At 43.7% G+C, this 19,384-nt stretch overlaps 1 protein-coding gene across 2 annotated transcripts in view; it reads left to right on the forward strand.

The window, feature by feature from the left end:
* Nucleotides 1-19,384, forward strand: part of ACER2 (alkaline ceramidase 2) — a 33,398-nt gene that overhangs the window by 1,329 nt on the left and 12,685 nt on the right. The window contains exons 2-4 of one of the 2 annotated variants that reach the window (XM_060014791.1): nucleotides 6,163-6,277; nucleotides 7,154-7,295; nucleotides 14,765-14,902. In XM_060014791.1, coding sequence (XP_059870774.1) covers nucleotides 6,163-6,277; nucleotides 7,154-7,295; nucleotides 14,765-14,902 — 395 coding nt within the window. Of the gene's footprint in view, nucleotides 1-5,621; nucleotides 6,278-7,153; nucleotides 7,296-14,764; nucleotides 14,903-19,384 lie in introns of both variants that reach the window. The other variant, XM_060014793.1, reaches the window with a different exon arrangement.

Below are 19,384 nucleotides of genomic sequence, written 5' to 3' on the forward strand. Positions count from 1 at the left end.
TTCTGGCATGGCTGGGGCCACAATCCAGAGCCTGCACTCTCCCTCCCCTCTTTGCTGAAATCCACTGCTGCCCTCCCAGCAAACGTTCCTCCTTTTTTTATGACCGAATTAATTCCTCAAGGAAACCTGGCCCTCTGCTGCCCCTAGACGCTGTGACAGGTGCAGTCAGTGGAGGTGGCCACCCTTCACCTATTGTACAACCTGTTTCAGAGCATGCTATCAGGTGTGGACAGGTGCCTTCAGAGGATGAACTGGAGCAGGGCTGGGTGCTTTCAACAGCAGTAACTCAGTTTCTCCACTTGTAAGTGGAGAGTACTACTAAGGATTTCAGCAGAGTTAATGAAGAAATGACAGCTTGGGGACAGGTTCTCACACACCCAGCAAGGTAATTATCTGTGGAGTCTGAGGCCAGCAGAGTCAGGCCTGGTTATTTGGCCAAAAATGTTAGTGTATAGCTGCTCTGGGTCTGCCTTGAAAAGCCCCAGAGTGCTGGATGAGGGGAAGACCTTATTTTGTCTTAACTTTTAATCTAGTCCCATTGGAGCTGTTCCTTAGTGAGTGCCAAAGTCTTTTTTAGAAATGAGCTGTTGATCTTCAGTTGCAGTGTCTGTAGCTGATTAGCTCTGCTGGTCTGCCTGGCAAACCTAATTCTTTGGAATACTTGTAAACCGCAGAATTTGCTTTAGCAAAGTGGAGAGATTGAAGGTCTCAGAGAAGTAGTTGGCCATCAAACTTTGTAGAGTGTCGATCCAAAGAGTTTACCAAAAAAACGCTTCCTCCTCTTCTTCTCACATCCTAGTTACCTTCTGTTCCTCATCACAGGACAAACCCATGCTTATCTTATGCCTGTATTAAGGAAGACATCGAGCTATTACTTGGTGACAAACATCTCATTAAATCCTCATAACAAGGCAGCAGGCCTAATTATCCACTTTACAAGAAAATAATAATCATTACTCATTTAGAGAAAAAATTTGAAGGAATGAAGATGTAAAATCAGGAGAAGACTGGGAGGGGGATCTAGAACCTTCTTAATGGAGCTTGGCAGTAGCACATCACTACTGCAACTTTAGTCACTCCTGGCTACTGCTAGTTGTTCGCTATGTGTTGAAGCTCTGCTGGGTACTCTACAGTCACCCTCAGCAGTGGGTGCTATTTATTACATCCGTTTTGTAAAGGGGGAAACTGGGGTCTAGATAGATTTTGCAACTGCTAAGGTCAAGAACATGGCAGAACTAGAGTCAGAACTTCGACGTTCTAACTTGGATCCTGCTAAAATACTGCTCTTGAAGATGCACATGCCGTTGTAGCTACTTTAGATTTATTTATTTAGCATGATACAGGTGTTTATTGTTCAGTCATTCTTTAACTTAAAACTCCTGCATTGGGACCATTTGATCTCTAGGCTAATCGTGGTGTTTGATATGGGGAAAAAAAGTTTTGTTTAAAGTAGTTTTTTTTTTTTTTTTTTTTGGCCGTGCCATGTGGCATGCGGGATTTTGGTTCCCCAACCAGGGATTGAACCTGGGCCCCCTGCAATGGAAGTACAGTCTTAACCACTGGACCACCAGGGAAGTCCCTTAAAGTAGTTTTTTGAAATTGTTGTTTATTATAAAAGTAACAACATGATCATGGTAAAAAAAAAAAATCAGAGTAGGCAAGTTATAAAGTGAAAAATACCCTTCCGTATCTTTTCAGACATTTTATAAGCATGCAAAAACGTGTATTTGTGTAGACATAGAAGATATGTGTGCAATGTGTATATACACACCACAACCCAATTGAGATCATGCTACAGAAACTCTTCTGCACCTTGGTTTTTTCCCTTAATTTGTCTTGGAGATAATCCCATATTGGATCATATAGAATTATCTTCCTCTTCACAATGTCTATACAGTATTTCATTTAATGGATTGACCATAATTTATTAAACCAGCCAATTCATTATTGGTGGACATTTAAGGAAGTTTCTGTTTATTGTTTTCATTTTGGTTTCTGAACAGTGATGCAATGAATATCCTCAAATAGGCACCTGGATGTACTTCTCCAAGTACTAATTCTAGATGGGAAATTGCTGTGTGGAGGGGAGTATTTACTTCAAAGGCTTTTAATTGTTGCTTAATGGTCCACCAGAGAGAGTACTCTGATCTGTGTTCCCACTGGCCATGTTTGGGAGTACAGAGCATTTTGCTTTTGGTCCCCGCAAATCTCCATTGCCTCAAATTTTGTCATTGTCCTTTGCGTCAGCCAAGCCCAAATATCTCTTCCAAGAACACATCATGCCCTTACACAGTCTTTTGCTTTTGCACATTTTGTACTGTTTCCTGTAAATACAAGTTTTAGGGCTTCCCTGGTGGCTCAGTGGTTGAGAGTCCGCCTGCTGATGCAGGGGACACGGGTTCGTGCCCCGGTCCGGGAAGATCCCACGTGCCGCGGAGCGGCTGGGCCCGTGAGCCATGGCCGCTGAGCCTGCGTGTCTGGAGCCTGTGCTCCACAACGGGAGGGGCCCCAGCGGTGAGAGGCGCGCGTACCGCAAAAAAAAAAAAAAAAAAAAAGTAAATACAAGTTTTATTGAATTGAGTTCCTTTTTATGTTTTAAGGTTTCTTTTGTTGTTGTTTTGTTTTTTTTTTCTTTAGCAGTACGCGGGCCTCTCATTGTTGTGGCCTCTCCCGTTGCGGAGCACAGGCTCTGGACGCGCAGGCTCAGCGGCCATGGCTCACGGGCCCAGCTGCTCCGCGGCATGTGGGATCCTCCCGGACCGGGGCACGAACCCGTGTTCCCTGCTTCGTCAGGCGGACTCTCAACCACTGCGCCACCAGGGAAGCCTATGTTTTAAGTTTTAAGGCCCAGTCACACTAAAGAGAAAGACTCCAGACCTAGCAGCTTTGGAGAAAAGGGGGGTATGCCTTTTAATCACCGAGCTTGGCCTTTGGGAATTCTCTTGGGGACTCAGGGGGACAGAAGGAAATCAACTGGGGCTGGAAAAAAGTCCTGAAGCAAAATATATGCCTAAAATCAGTCCATGATCTGTCACCTCTCCTAATCAGCTCTGCCCCCAATCGTCAAGATAAGTAGAGTTCTCTTTATATGCCAAAGCCCACATCCCACTATCTGTAGGGCAGAGTTATCCATCAGTCAATCTATCAGTCTCTCCCTCCATCCATCCACCCACCCATTTGCTGGGCAACTGTATGCCTATCACAGAGACCAGACCTGCAAACAGTCATCTGGATGGTGAGGACCATAGGAGGGGTATGTACAAGTCACTGAGGTGTTATTAGTACTCTGCTGGGGTTGGTGTACTGTGGAGGTGGGGTAGGGGATTTTGCAGGAAGGCTTCTGAGTCGGGTGACCAACTTGTCCTGGTTTGTCTGGGACTTGCCCAGTTTTAAAACTGAAAGTCCCGTGTCCTGGAAACCCTCCTCAGTGCCAGGCATACCAGGACAGTTGGTCGTTCCAGAGGCAGAAAGGGAGCAATGGAATGGACAGTTAGGAATCTGCATACGATTAAGATACGTAGTCTACTCAGCCAGGGTAATGCCCCTAGCTGCTTATGAACTTGCTGTTGAGAAAAACTTACAGCCTGTTGCTTTGTCAGTATTTACCCTCTGTCTGGGAAAGTGCACAATCACATGCGTCAGGATGAGATTGCAGTGTGTTCCTGAGATTATTTTGGTACAAATGGCTGGTAGGAATTCATAGAATGAGGAACTTTCTAAGGAAATAATAAATTTTAAAATTGTGGTTTCCTTTTAATGAAAAAAAAAAATCTGTTCTGCAGGCATTGAACAAACCAATTCTCCAAAGGATAGTCCAACAATAGGCTTTAAAAAATACCCCCTGGCTGAACTATTCAACTTTAGTGAGCCACACAACTTTGAGGGGAAGTTTCATTTCTCAGTAGACATGGAGCCATTGAATCTGTCTTTCAACAAATGAATCTGTCTTTTACCAACGACTTGTTTGCTTTTCCGTATTTCTTTAGGAGTTCCTTCCTCTTTTTGTCTAGGAGAGCGTCTCCCTCTAATTTGGTCTTTTCCTTTTCATAGATTGATGTCTTTTTTTTTTTTTTTTTAATTGAAAAAAAAATTTTGGCCGTACCATGCGGCATGCAGGATCTTAGTTCCCTGACCAGGGATCACACTCGCCCCCCCTGCACTGGAAGGGCGAAGTCTTAACCACTGGACCGCCAGGGAATCCCTGTATTTACAACTATTTACATAGCATTTACACTGTATTAAGTATTATACATAATCTAGAGATGATTTAAAGTATACAGGAGGATGTGTGTATGTTATATGCAAATATTATGCCATTTTATATAAAGAGACCTGAGCATCCAGGTGAGTTTGGTATCTGAGGGGGTCCTGGAGCCAATCCCCCACAGATACCGAGGGATGACTGTACTGGGGTAAAAAGCTGTGTTATATTTATTCCCTGGCACTGTAGGTGAGGCTGCAAATTAGTGCGCCTCCCACTGGGGAATGGCTCAATAAATTGCTTCTGTCTGCAGCACTTACAGCAAGTGTGATAAAGCTCTGTGAGCTAAGATGAAAAGGTTTGCAAGGCATGTTGTCGAATGATGAGAGGAAGTTGCAGAATGATAATGTTGTAATATATGATATATATGTGTATTTACATAAATGCAGAGAAATTGAAGATTGTGAATCTGAGAAGAGGGGATATCTCCAGGGAGGAGGATAGAAAGGAAGACTTTAGTTTTGTAATGTATTCTTTTTCTTACACGGAGAACACATTCATGTACGTGAAAGGAGAAAGTTACTTATAGTATAACAATTACATTTTTCTCCCTCTTCTCCCCTGTCACCTCCTTTTATTCCTCCTACTTCTGTGTTTAACAAAAAGGAGAGCCGTGTTTAAATCACATAAAAGTCATAGGTGCACAGTGTGTGATGCAATTCAGAATTTTTAGATGCCCATTGAGGCATGAAGCCAAGGAGGTCAGAATGTGGTTGGGTGGGTTGGAGGCGAAAAAACATCAGCTTGGGGCAGTGGAAGGAGTGGCTGGATGCTGGCCCCAGCTCTGTGGGTGACTGCCTCTCTGACTTTGGCCAGCCTGGGAGCCTTTCTGGGCCCTTAATTATATCCCCTTGTAAAGCAAATGATCTTTAAGATCTCTCATTTTAACTCTTAAAGATCTCTGATTTTTTTTTTTAAAGATCTCTGATTCTTTAAATGATTCCAAGGAAAGTTAAAACCTGTGATAATATGTAGACCCTTGTCCTGATTCTTCCTTCTCTGCTTCTTAGTAAATAAATGAGAGTTGGCTATATTTCCAAGTCTGGAGACTGCATACCACCTGGGACAGCTGAGGCCATTTATCCAGACTCTTGCCCAGGGTCACCAGTAGCTCAGAGGGCTCCTAGCGGGGGAAAGAGGAAAAGGTCCCCACCAGAATGGGCCAACTAGAACAAGGTACCCCCTTCTCCAGAAGGATGCAGCCCCATGAGGGATTTCAGTCTTGAACTTTAACCAAAAGCAGCAGCCTTGCTCCTATCGCACCCCTGACCAAAGGTCTTGTCCTCTCTTTATTTCTCTACCACTCTGTCCTTCTCCCCTTTCTAAAGACTGTGTCATTCCCATTCCCTCTTGTTCCCAGATGGTGACAGAGGCATGCGTTAGCTACTGTTGTTGCCAATTCCTACCTGTACTACACCTCAAGTTCTGGAGTTTGCGATGCATTTTGTTTAGTTTTGATTTCCTTGGTCTGGACACGGGTTCGAGCCCTGGTGCGGGAAGATCGCACATGCCGTGGAGCAACTAAGCCTGTGCGCCAGAACTACTGAGGCTGGGCGCCTAGAGCCCGTGCTCTGCAACAGGAGAAGCCACCACAATGAGAAGCCTGCGCACCCCAAAGAAGAGTAGCCCCCGCTTGCGGCAACTAGAGAAAGCCCGTGCACAGCAGCGAAGACCCAACACAGCCAAAAAAAAAAAAAAAAAGAAAGAGGCGGGAAGGAGCCCCCTAAAGTGTTATTAAAGAAGTTGTGAGTTTTCCTGGTTGTGCTTTTTTTTTTTTGGTTAAAAAAAGATGTATGGCCACATTCATCTCCATTTGCAAAGGACATACTGGGAACAAGCTGCTTTACTTTTTGCCCTTTTACTTAATATTCATCTTTTCGTTTTACATTTTCTCCCCCCAGATCAGCAACGTCTTGTTTTTCATTTTACCGCCCATCTGCATGTGCTTGTTTCGTCAATATGCAACATGCTTCAACAGTGGCATCTACTTAATATGGACTCTGTTAGTTGTAGTGGGTAAGTGGATTCGTTTGCGAGCACGGGCTGAAAGGGAGGAAATGGAATTCTGCACACTCCCTGACCCCTTTGAACATTATGTTTTGTAAACCAAAGTCATTCTGACGTCTTAGCAAACTTTTATGTTGTTTGCTAGATGCCAAAAGGAGGACTCTTTTGGGCTTGATAACAAGGTTGACCGTAGTTATCACAATTGCGTTTGAGAATTCATTTATGTAATAGCTATTGGTGTTGTGCCAGTGCAGTTTTCTGTGAACTTCTGAAGAAAGTCATGTGAAACAATTGAAGTCTGATGAAACTGTGGTTTCTAATGGACTAAAATAAAAAAAAGAAAACAAATGAAGGATCAAATGTTTGATCCTTCATTATTCTGGGAAATACTTGTATAATTTTCATTTCCTTCCACAGGCAGATTGGGAATTCTTAACAGTGAGAGAATGTTGACTTTTATTTACTGCCTGTTCCCATGAACAGGTGGATGAAGACAGAGTGTGTTTGTGCAGTTATTAAAGATCTGTGTGAGGGAGGGAGACGCAAGAGGGAAGAGATATGGGAACATATGTATTTGTATAACTGATTCACTTTGTTATAAAGCAGAAACTAACACACCATTGTAAAGCAACTATACTCCAATAAAGATGTTAAAAAAAAAAAAAAGATCTGATGTGCTGGTGTTTGGGCCCTTCTTCAAATCTTCTTTCTAGACTTGAAGTCTGCATGCCTAGGTGGTGTGAGTTTCTTCCTCAGTTTCTTTTCTCAGAGAGATAGAGTGACCTGATCATTGCTGTTTGTGAAAGGGCTATCCTTAAGCAGTGTATTGAATTTGTGAGTCTGTTCTTCTATGTGACCTTTTTTATTGGTTGTAATTGATTCTAGGAATTGGATCCGTCTACTTCCATGCAACCCTTAGTTTCCTGGGTCAGATGCTTGATGAACTTGCAATCCTTTGGGTTCTGATGTGTGCTCTGGCCATGTGGTTCCCCAGAAGGTATCTACCAAAGATCTTTCGGAATGACAGGTAAGCTTGTACTAAATTTTTGCATTTACTACTAGGTGTGGTACCCAATATAATGATGTATTGGTTTGGCCAAAAAGTTCGTTCGGGTTTTTCCATCTTGCGGAAAAACCCGAACGAGCTTTTTGGCCAACCTAGTATATATCAAGAAAAATCACACACATACACAAAAAGGGCTTCCCTGGTGGTGCAGTGGTTAAGAATCCACCTGCCAATGCAGGGGACACAAGCTTGAGCCCTGGTCCGGGCAGATCCCACATGCCATGGAGCAACTAAGCCCGTGCGCCACAACTACTGGCCCGTGCTCTAGAGCCCGCAAGCCACAACTACTGAAGCCTGCGCACCCAGAGCCATGCTCCGCAACAAGAGAAGCCACCGCGATGAGAAGCCCGTGCACCGCAACGAAGAGTAGTCCCCACTCACCGCAGCTAAAAGCCTGCACGCAGCAACGAAGACCCAGCACAGCCAAAAATAAAATAAATTAGAAAAAAAAAAGAAAAATCACACCCTATTGAGTCTAACCTAGTGATGAGCTTATCATATACTTATTTAATATCCACTGATTGTACTGTCAGACCAAAACCAAACTGCCAGATAAAAAAGGTGATTTTAATATGTTGGGGAAGAAGTTACCTGACAGTAGGACAAAAAGTCAATATCCCCCTTACTGGTACTAGCAAAACTAGAAGGATTTTCAGGGCAGGAGAAAAGACTGAATGGTAGTTCAAAGACCTTTGATTTCCTGCTATAATATTTCCTGAGTCCCACCCAACTCCACGAGTTTTAAATGTTTACAGTAGAATCCACACTGAGGAACTGGTTCTTGGCGCTATAGATAATATTCAAATTGTGTCAGTATTGCTTCTGATGAGAGCTACACACACACACACACACCTTTAAGCTGGAAATCCAGTATTTCAGGAAGGGATGCATTTTAATATCCATTGTGTTATTCTTTTTTTTTTTGCTGTACGCAGGCCTCTCACTGTTGTGGCCTCTCCCGTTGCGGAGCACAGGCTCCAGACGCGCAGGCTCAGCGGCCATGGCTCACGGGCCCAGCCGCTCCGCGGCACGTGGGATCCTCCCGGACCCCTGCATCGGCAGGTGGACTCTCAACCACTGCGCCACTAGGGAAGCCGCATTGTGTTATTCTTACATGGTTATTTATCAAGTATATATTTTTTGGACTTACTATTTACCATGAACTATTTACTATGAAGTTTTCTAGGCACTAGGATATAACAGCAACGTCTCTGCCCTTGATGAGCTTACACTGAAGTTGGAGAGATTATGAATCAACAAACAAACACATAAATAATATTATGTTAGGGTGTGAGAGTGCTATGATGAAAAATGAAGCTGGTAAGGGGGTAGTGGTGACCTGGGGTGCTGGTTTAGAGTTTGGTCAGAGAAGGTCTTTCTGAGGCACTCTTGTTAATATCTGAAGTAACAGAAGTCATAAAGATGAGAAATTCTCCCAGAACTCATTACTCATATGTTTCTCTGTACACACTGTTTAGTTAAAATATATATATATATATATATATATATATATATATATAGATAGATAGATAGATAAACAATCCAAAAATATGGATTCAATCAAGCAAGCTGTGTGTGCCCAGGGAAGAGCTATACCAGGAAAATAAAAGAGTTCATTACAGTTTTCCTGGTAGTGGGAGGAGAATAGGAGCAATGCTATTAGAGACGCAGGCTGTTCTGTATGGATAGAGGTGGAGGAGTGTCAATGAAACGTGCTGGCTGCAAAAAGCACCTTGTAGAACCTGTGTGTGTAACACCCTAATTTATTTAGAATGAATGAAGCCTCTTTTTGAGTGTATGTCTTTGTATATGCATAAACATGCCTGAGAGGATGAGGACAGCAGCTACTACCATTGGCTATTCTTAGGAATTGGGGTGGAGAGAGAACTTTGACTTTTACCTTTAATCTGTACTCTTTTACAATTTTTTTAAAAAAAGAGCACGTTAATTTTTAATCCTAAAAAATGCATTATTAAATGAGGTAGGGAGAAAACATACTTTATTTATTTATTTATCGGCCACACCACATGGCTTGGCAGGATCTTAGTTCCCTGACCAGGGATTGAACCTGGGCCCCGGCAGTGAAAGCACTGAGTCCTAACCACTGGACCACCAGGGAATCCCAAGAAAACATACTTTAAATGGATTAGCTGTACAATCTTCATCCTGGGCAGCAGGATTTGAATTAAATAGTATTATCTCTAAATAACCATTGAGCAGATAGACGTATCCTCAAGAGGTTACTTATCAGAAAATGAGAGAGAGAGAGAGAGAGAGAGAGCAGCTGTTTACAAGTAGAAGCGAAAAGGAGGGTGTTCCTGGTCTTAGATGAAATATGTTCTCCATCGTGCTGAGACCTTCTCCAGAATAGAAACCGGAAAGAGCCTAAGCCAACCTGCTGTGTTTCAGTTGTGTGTCTTGTTTCCTTGTTCAGCTTCAGGAGAATGACTGGGGGGTAATCAGAAAGCCTTGGGAGGTCGGGCAGGGGTGAGGGCAGGGGTGGAGGTAGATGCCACTCGAGCAGGGGCACGAAGTGGCTTGGCCAGTGGGGACTTTTTGCCTCTGCCTGAGAGACACACCCCTTACCTTTTGGCCTTTTCTATGGTCTCAGAAGGTGCCCACCAGTCACCTCCATGCTTTCCCTTAGCACACGTGCATTAGGTTGAGAGCTGAGGAACCATTTTGCTCTTAGATCTGATTGTTCAAGTCTTGGGATCTGAGTGAGAAGCTGACGAAATGGGAATAAGGGTTTTTGTTTGTTTGTGGTGCTCTGGAGGCCTGGGTTTGAAATTCCACTGGACAGTTTTTAATGTGTTCATAATAGAGAATCTTTTTCTTTTCTTGTCTCTTGGTGGGTGCAGGAGAGAAGAAAATGGGGCAATGCTGTAGTAATGAAAACTTACCGACTTTAATAATGAAACACATTTTGAGGCAGGGGGGGTCTGTGACCACCTGGGACTCTTCCATCGCCAGCACTCTGCAGCCTTTCTCTGCTGAAGATGTGAACTCTCTGCCTTCAGTTTGGGGAGAGTCCTTTGGAGGCACTGAGCACCCTATATGTCTATATCCTTGGCTTTGGAGACCCACCTGGGTTTGATTCCTAGCTTCCCTGCTTACAAACTGTATAACTTGTCTTGACTCTTCAACTTTGTTTCCTCATCTGTAGAATTAGGTAATTCATGGTGTTCACCTCAGGGTTCTTGTGAGATGATCCTGCAGAGCACTCTGTAGAGTACTAAGAACATGGTCAGTGCTTCAGGTTAGCTTTCGTTATTACCAATGGCACGTGGAAATTTCTGCCCAGCATTTCTGAGCTATGCACACCAATTGAAGGAGAGAATGAACATTGCTAATTTTAACGAGCAAAGAAAGAAAAGGTGCATGTTATAGCTCACTGTAAATAAGGATTTCAGCTCTATTTGTTGGCCTTCAATTTGCCAGTGGTGGGGAGAGCAAGAAGGCCAGAAGCCCAAACCCCTCTGTGTGGGCTTCACCACCCATGATGCGGGGACAGGTGGCAGCTCTGCAGTGGAATGGCAGGCCACACCAAAGATTTCGGGTCAAAACCAGGAATTCTGGAGACTGGGGAGTGTGTGTTTTAACTGCCTGAACTTACACGATAGTTAAGATTTGTCTCCCCTCAGCCCCCCACTTTTTTTTTCAGTGATCTAGACTTTGCTGGAATATTTCTAAAAACCTATTAGGAGTGATTCCAGTGTGAGATTTCTAGAGAAGAGAGGGGAGAATGTGTTGACTAAGTGACTTTGGATCAGACAAATATGGATTTCAATTAACAATCCAGTTTTTTTTTTTAAGCTCTGTTACCTCATTTTGCTCATCTGTAAAGTGGAGATAGTAAGAGTATCTACTTTAGGGGTTAGAAATATACGGGAAAATCATATCAAGTGTATAATATAGTGTCTCTTACAGAGTAAAGACTAAATGCTAGAAGTTTTTATGAATGGCTAATACAGGTAAGAGTTTTGAAGATAAAGATATCTGGAACGGCAGGGAAATTATCAAAGTTCATATGTAAATAGAAGTAATTGGTGGGATTTTTAAAAAAAGGGCTGTCTTTCATCTTGCCTGGAATGTCTGAAGAATTGTCAGGATATACACTCAGCTGTTGATGGTTATTAATAATTTGGGGCTTCCCTGGTGGCACAGTGGTTGAGAGTCCACCTGCTGATGCAGGGGACGCGGGTTCGTGTCCCGGTCCGGGAAGATCCCACATGCCGCGGAGCGGCTGGGCCCGTGAGCCATGGCCGCTGAGCCTGCGCGTCCGGAGCCTGTGCTCCGCAACGGGAGAGGCCACGGCAGTGAGAGGCCCGCGTACCGCAAAAAAAAAAAAAAAAAAATTAAAAAAAAAATTGACATTTTTGTTTTGAGAAAAAGGCCTTTTGTAGGCTAATTATATCCATTTTCTAAAGAATTTATCTTGGTTTTTATGATGTTGTGTCTACAAAATGTAGGGACAGCCCTCACTTTATGATCCAGTTCATTTTTTGAATCCTGAATAGCAAGGTTGCAGGCTGAGGTTTCCCTGTCCTGCTCTCTCTCTGCCTGGATAACCTGGGGACTCCATCTCAGACTCTCTGGGCTGTATCAGTTCCTTAGAAAATGACGGGGGTGGACCTTCCAGGACCAAATGCTGGAGTCCTGTGAGTATCAGGGGCTTGTTCTAGATAGGTTGTATTTTAGTCTTAAAGGGGAGTTTAAAGCAGTGGATCTTAGCCAGGGACATTTCTATCCCATGCAGGCCATCTGGGAAGTTTAAGGACATGTTTTTGGTGGCCCCAGTGATGGGAGGTTTTATCATCCATAAATTCTGTTTCACTTCAGAAGAGTAAAGGGGGCATTACCAAACATTTGATATAAAAGGAGCTCAGGGCCTGATAGGGCTGAAAACCATTACTTTAAAGGGTAGCTAATGATAAGAACAGTAACGGCATTATTACAATAATATTATGATGATGGTATTTGGTTGCTAGATTTTGGTTTGGGGAATACAGGAAGAAGGGGTGCTAAGGGTTCCCTGACCTTGTGTTCAGTTTGAGCCCATAATGGGCTGGAAAGTTGAAAACAGGAACAGAGGCCACAGTAAGGGTTGTTTAGAAAACACCCGATGGGGACCCCTTGCTTCCGGGTTATTTCTAGCTCTGTCTATCCCCAGGGCCTCTGGTGACTGTGGGGTCGGCTGGTGACCTCTGTTGACTTCTGCTGGTTGCAGAATCGTGCATTCACACGATGTCCTCATTGGTTAAGCTGCCTTCCAGAAGTGCATTCCTCCACACCCTCTGGGGAGTGGTAGGGAAGTGTCTGCCCACGTTCCCCTTAGAAAAAGCATGCTTCGTCAAGCTTGTTGCCTTTGAACTCTTCGGCAGAACTATATAGAGCCTTTGCTGATTGCAGCACCAGCTCAGTCAGCTTTTCCCTGCGTGTGATATTATCAACAACGATGTTATGTAAAATAACATTTCTTCTCAAAGGATGGTCATGATAACAGAAATAATGGATTTTATTAGCACACACCATGTACCAGGCTCTGTGTGGAGTGCTTTAATGCTTGTATGAACACCATGGGGCCAGTGTCTTGATTTCCATACGGAACACCTGAAGCCTGGGGAGTTTTAGTGACTTGCCAAAGACCCCAGCACTGCTAAGTGATGGAGGCAGAATGTGAACATAGTGGGTCTCACGTTGCCCTCCGTGTCCTGTGCCTGAGTCCTAAACCATTGGCTACAGAGAGATGATGCAATTTGGAAGTATCTGATTATGTGTTTATGCAGCCTAAAAGGCAAAAAAGCCTGGACGTGTCACAGAACCTCAAACCCGGTAACAGAGTTACCGTGGGTCCCCAAGGGCCCTGCGCATGCTCGGGGCTGGGGCCTGTCACGCTGCCGTCCTCAGGCTGAGTCGCAGACTTTTATCCGGTAGCTGAAGGATGCCGGCAAGGCCAGGAAAAGAACACGGTTCTCCTGAGGATTTGCTGCCTGGATCCTTTTCCATATACATATATTTTCCCTCTGGTCGGAGTTCAGGGCTACAATTCCTGTTCATTCCAGTCAGAATGTTGGCAGCTTGATCAATGATTTCCTGTGCCTTGATGATAAGTGGTGTTCCTCTTTAAGAGATCCATTTGTTTTTTTGTTTGTTTGTTTTGTTTTCTGGTACGTGGGCCTCTCACCATTGCGGCCCTTCCCGCTGCGGAGCACAGGCTCCGGATGCGCAGCCTCAGCGGCCATGGCTCACGGGCCCAGCCGCTCCGCGGCATGTGGGATCTTCCCGGACCGGGGCACGAACCCGCGTCCCCTGCATCGGCAGGCAGACTCTCAACCACTGCGCCACCAGGGAAGCCCTGATCCATTTGTATTTTGAAGGTTTCAAAGCACTTTGATTTCCTTATAATGGAATTTCATGCAGATTAGCTTCCTAACTGTGACCCTTTCCAGGGCTCTTGGCCAAAGTAAATTGTGCTAATGAAGAATAACAGAAACTTCAGGAAAATCATGTGCCCCTAAATTTCAGTCATGGCTATGGCCTTTTAGATCATCTAGTCCAGACTAGACAGGAAATTTGTAGATAAGGAAACGGAGTCCCAGGGAGGGAAGAAGGAGCATGTCCAGGGTCACGTCGCCACTTCTAGAGCTTGCTACCGAAAGCACCTTCACTGAAGGGTGTAAGGATGGTATGCATTATTTTTCTAAGATTTGTCATGTCGAAAACCTAACACAAAATTCCAATGCATACTAGACTGGATTGTCAGTAAATATAGACGCTAGAATTTTAGACTTTTGTGTGCTAGACACATAGGGCATTTTTTTCTTTTAATCTAGGAAGTTTTATGGTTTGTAAATGGTCTCTGTTTTTCTGATAAAGGTCATACATGTTCACCTTGTAGAACAGGGGTTGGCAGACTATGTTCTTCGGCCAGATGGGCCCCTTGCCTGTTTTTGCAAATCAAGTTTTATTGGTGCATAGCCATGCCCATTTGCTTACTTGCTGTCCACAGTGGCAGAGTTGAGTAGCTGAGGCAGAGACCCTGTGACCTGCAAAACCTAAAATATTTACTATCTGACCCTTTACAGAGAGAGTTTGCCCAATCATGCTGTAAAACATCTGAAAAAAACATACAGAGAAATGCCACTAAAAAAAAATCAAGTATTCATATCTCACCCTTAGGGATTTAGGTTGATTTTAATTTTACCATTTTCATGGCTAAATATTTTGAAAATTTCTTACTGTTTCCTGAGGATAAATTCCTAGAATCACTGAGCCAGTGCACGAGAATGGTTTTTTACGTTCCTGGTACTCAGTATGGAATGTCTTTGAGCTTGCACTCCCATCAGCAGTGCCCGTACTTTGCCAGCATTCAACAAACCAACACGACCTCCTTTGCTAATGGATTTGGTTTGCTTTCACCCATGCAGGGGCAGGTTCAAGGCGGTGGTCTGCGTCCTGTCTGCAGTTACAACGTGCCTGGCGTTTGTCAAGCCTGCCATCAACAACATCTCTCTGATGACCCTGGGGGTTCCTTGCACGGCGCTGCTCGTTGCTGAGCTAAGGAGGTGGGTGCAGGTCTTCCTGCCTGGCCCTGAGGCTGTCCCTGGGGTAGGAGCAAACCAGCTCCTGGTTCTTTTACTGCCCTTGAATGTGGAAGAGGAGATACCCCTCACAAAGAGTAGTTCCTGACTTTTGGATTAGCATCAAGTTGCCTGGTTTGGTTCAAAATGTTAATGATCTCATTTTCAGAAAGAGGGGAGCAGTGTATGCAATGCATCCCAATGGTTCGAAACTAGCTTAGGAGGAAACATCTCAAGGACCTGGTGAGTGCCTAGACCAAGCTGCCTAGAGGTAATTCTGTAGAAAGGAGAATAGATGTGCTCATGTGACACGAATAAGGAGGAAAGCAAAGTCCTAGAGAGGCTATTGCATTTACATACAGAAGGAAAAAGAAATGAATGTCTATATACAAAGCAGCACTGCTCCTTTCTCTGAGGCCTAGTTTCTTACAGTCTATCAGGTAAAGCCTTTGCTGTTTGCATAAGCATTTTCTTGTGGGAAGTTGTATGTGCAGAGTTCAGGTTGATATCCAGAAACATTTTAGTTTAGCTCTTGTGCGTTTATGACTGTCTTATTCAGCCCCAATTAAAACACAACTCAACCACTGCCCTTATTGTAATACTCTTTGAAAATGCTTCTTTTTCTCTGCACTCACTTGTAGACATCCATTTTAATTCATGACTCTTGGTCATGGACATAGATGCTCTTAATTGAAGTCTTACATTTATCTACCTTAGTGAGAGTTTCTCTGTGTAATGTGTTATAAGCTTTCTCTCAGTCTTTGTTTTGAGTGGAGACATGTATATATTTCCTGCCAATGCTTTGTCTCTGTGTGTTGTTTTGATTATTAGCAATACCAGGTAGGGACAGAGGTGGTTGAAGAGGTATTTAAACTTGCTGGCTGGCAGTGGAAAGACTCTGCCCTGTCTTGTCTTGTTTTGTCTTGTCGGCTTTGAGTAGCCTTCACAGACCTGGGAAGTAAGAGACCCATTTCAGAACACTAACACATCTTAAAACTCCAGAACACTAACAGATCTTAAAACTCTTTGGAAAACAATTATTGGGTGGGCCGAAAGTTTCATTCGTTTTTTTCCATAAGATGGCTCTAGTAGTACTTAGTTGTCTTTAACTTCATTCAAAACAATTTTGTTAGATTGTATGTGACAGCTGTCATATTAGCGTGCATTTAAAAAAACCACTTATCGGGACTTCCCTGGTGGCGCAGTGGTTAAGAAGCCACCTGCCAATGCGGAGGATGCAGGTTTGAGCCCTGGTCCGGGAAGATCCCACATGCTGCGGAGCAGCTAAGCCCGTGCGCCACAACTACTGAGGCTGTGTGCCACAACTGCTGAGCCTGTGCTCTAGAGCCTGTGAACCACAACTACTGAAGCCCGTGCGCCTAGATCCCGTGTTCTGCAACAAGAGAAGCCACCACAATGAGAAGCCCGCGCACCGCAACGAAGAGTAGTCCCCGCACGCCGTAACTAGAGAAAGCCTGTGCACAGCAGCCAAGACCCAATGCAGCCAAAAAGAAATTTAAAAAAAGACTTATTAAAATTGGTGAATTTTTGTGGCCATTTTAATATTGAAGATGGAAGAAAAAAAGCAACATTTTTGGCTGACTATGCTTTATTATTTCAAGAAAGGTAAAAATGCAACCAAAATGCAAGAAAAGATTTGTGCAGTTTATGGAGAAGGTGCTGTGACTGATCGAACATGTCAAAAGGGTTTGTGAAGTTTCGTTCTGGAGATTTCTCACTGGATGATGCTCCCTGGTCGGGTACACCAGGTGAAGTTGATAGTGATCAAATCGAGACGTTAATGGAGAACAGTCAACGTTATACCATGAGGGAGACAGCCGACATACTCAAAATATCCAAATCAAGCGTTGAAAATCATTTGCACCAGCTTGGTTATGTTCATGGCTTTGATGTTTGGGTTCCACGTAAGTTAAGCGAGAAAAACCTTCTTGACCGTATTTCTGCATGCTGTTCTCTGCTTAAATGTAATGAAAACCTTCCATTTTTAAATCAAATCGTGACGGGCAATGAACAGTGGATGCTGTACAATAATGTGGAATGGGAGAGATCGTGGGGCAAGCGAAATGAACCACGACCAACCACACCTTCATCCAAAGAAGGTGATGTTGTGTATATGGTGGGATTGGAAGGGAGTCCCGTATTATGAGCTCCTTCTGGAAAACCAAACGATTAATTCCAACAGATACTGCTCCCAGTTAGACCAACTGAAAGCAGCGCTCGGCGAAAAGCATCCGGAATTAATCAACAGAAAACGCATAATCTTCCATCAGGATAACGCAAGACCGCATGTTTCTTTGATGACCAGGCAAAAACTGTTACAGCTTGGCTGGGAAGTTCTGATTCATCCATCGTATTCACCAGACGTTGCACCTTCGGATTTCCATTTATTTCGGTCTTCGCAAACTTCTCCTAACAAGAATTTTCATTTCCCTGGAAGACTGTAAAAGGCATCTGGAACACTTCTTTGCTCAAAAAGATTAAAAGTTTTGGCTGAGTAATATTCCATTGTATATATGTGCCACATCTTCTTTATCCAATCATCTGTCGATGGACACTTAGGTTGCTTCCACGCCCTGGCTATTGTAAATAGAGCTGCAGTGAACATTGTGGTACATGATTCTTTTTGAATTATGGTTTTCTCAGGGTATATGCCCAGTAGTGGGATTGCTGGGTCATATGGTAGTTCTATTTTTAGTTTTGTGAGGAACCTCCATACTGTTCTCCATAGTGCCTGTATCAATTTACATTCCCACCAAGAGTGCAAGAGTGTTCCCTTTTCTCCACACCCTCTCCAGCATTTATTGTTTGTAGACTTTTTGATGATGGCCATTCTGACTGCTGTCAGGTGATACCTCACTGTAGTTCTGATTTGCATTTTTTTTTTTTTGATAATTAGTGATGTTGAGCATCTTTTCATGTGCTTTTTGGCCATCTGTATGTTTTCTTTGGAGAAACGTCTATTTAGATTTCCATTTATTTTGGTCTTTACAAAATTCTCTTACTGGAAAAAATTTCAATTCCCTGGAAGACTGTAAAAGGCACCTGGAACAGGTGCTCAAAAAGATAAAACATTTTGCGAAAGTGGAATTATGAAGTTGCCTGAAAAATGGCAGAAGGTAGTGGAACAAAAGGGTGAATACGTTCAATAAAGTTCTGGGTGAAAACGAAGAATGTGTCTTTTATTTTTACTTAAAAACTGAAGGCACTTTTTGGCCAACCCAATAAATTGCCTATAAGACATCTGGATGGATTTGTAGCAGTCAGTCCAGTGATGCTGCCTGCTGGTAGGCTTGAAGTCAATCGAATGTTCTACACTTAGCTATGTTTCTTGAGAATTCATTGCAATCTTGTTGCCACTTTAACTCCTGAGTCTAATCATCTGTTTTAGTCTATAATTTTGTTAAAAAATAGCTAAGGAAAGGGCAACTTTTAAATTCATATTACCTAAACAAGAGCAAATGAAAGACAAGTGGTTAGGGCAGATGCTTTTAAGGTTTAAATTCTGCTTCACAACTGTGATCTTTAAGCAGGGAAACATATCTTTCTTTAATATTCCAACCTTTGCAAGTAACTACAGAGGAAATAATTTCTGTTCCATACTTAAAATCTTGGCCCCTAAAAAGCTAGTCCTGGGACTTCCCTGGTGGCGCAGTGGTTAAGAATCCGCCTGCCAATGCAGGGGACATGGGTTCGAGCCCTGGTCCGGGAAGATCCCACATGCTGCGGAGCAGCTAAGCCCGTGTGCCACAACTACTGAGCCCACGAGCCACAACTACTGAAGCCTGTGCGCCTAGAGCTGCGCTCCGCAACAAGAGAAGCCACTGCAATGAGAAGCCTGAGCACTGCAACAAAGCGATCACCGCAACTAGAGAAAGCCCGTGCGCAGCAACGAAGACCCAAAAACAAATAAATAAATAAATTTATAAAAAAAAAAAAAAAAAAAAAAAAAAAGCTAGTCCTCACTGCTGCTAATTGGTCTTCATCACGACATTAGCAAATTGCCGTATCATGGGAAGCATCCCCGCTTCCACCTAGGGTCAGCCTTTCTGCCCCTTGATAATTCCCTCTTCTCCCATGCTTAGTTTACCCCCGTAAGTTGTCTACTGTGTCATCCCTCCCTCTCCAAAGGATCCATCCCCTTAGCCTGCAGCCGTATTTGAGTCTCCCCCATCTTCTCTAACACCCAAACCTGGACTCAGTCACATCTGTCTCCAGCCCTCACCCTTTCTCTCTCCTGTCTGTCTGTCACAGCCACCCTTATTTAAAAGTTGTCTCCAGGGAATTCCCTGGCCGGTCCAGTGGTTAGCACTCGGAGCTTTCACGGCTGTGGCCCGGGTTCAATCCCTGGTGGAGGAACTAAGATCCTGTAAGCCGTGTGGCGTGGCCACACACACACACACACACACAAATAAATAAATAAAATTGTCTCCATCCATCACCTCTCAT

The sequence above is a fragment of the Delphinus delphis genome, chromosome 6, assembly GCF_949987515.2.
Source record: "Delphinus delphis chromosome 6, mDelDel1.2, whole genome shotgun sequence".
Lineage (NCBI taxonomy): Eukaryota > Metazoa > Chordata > Mammalia > Artiodactyla > Delphinidae > Delphinus > Delphinus delphis.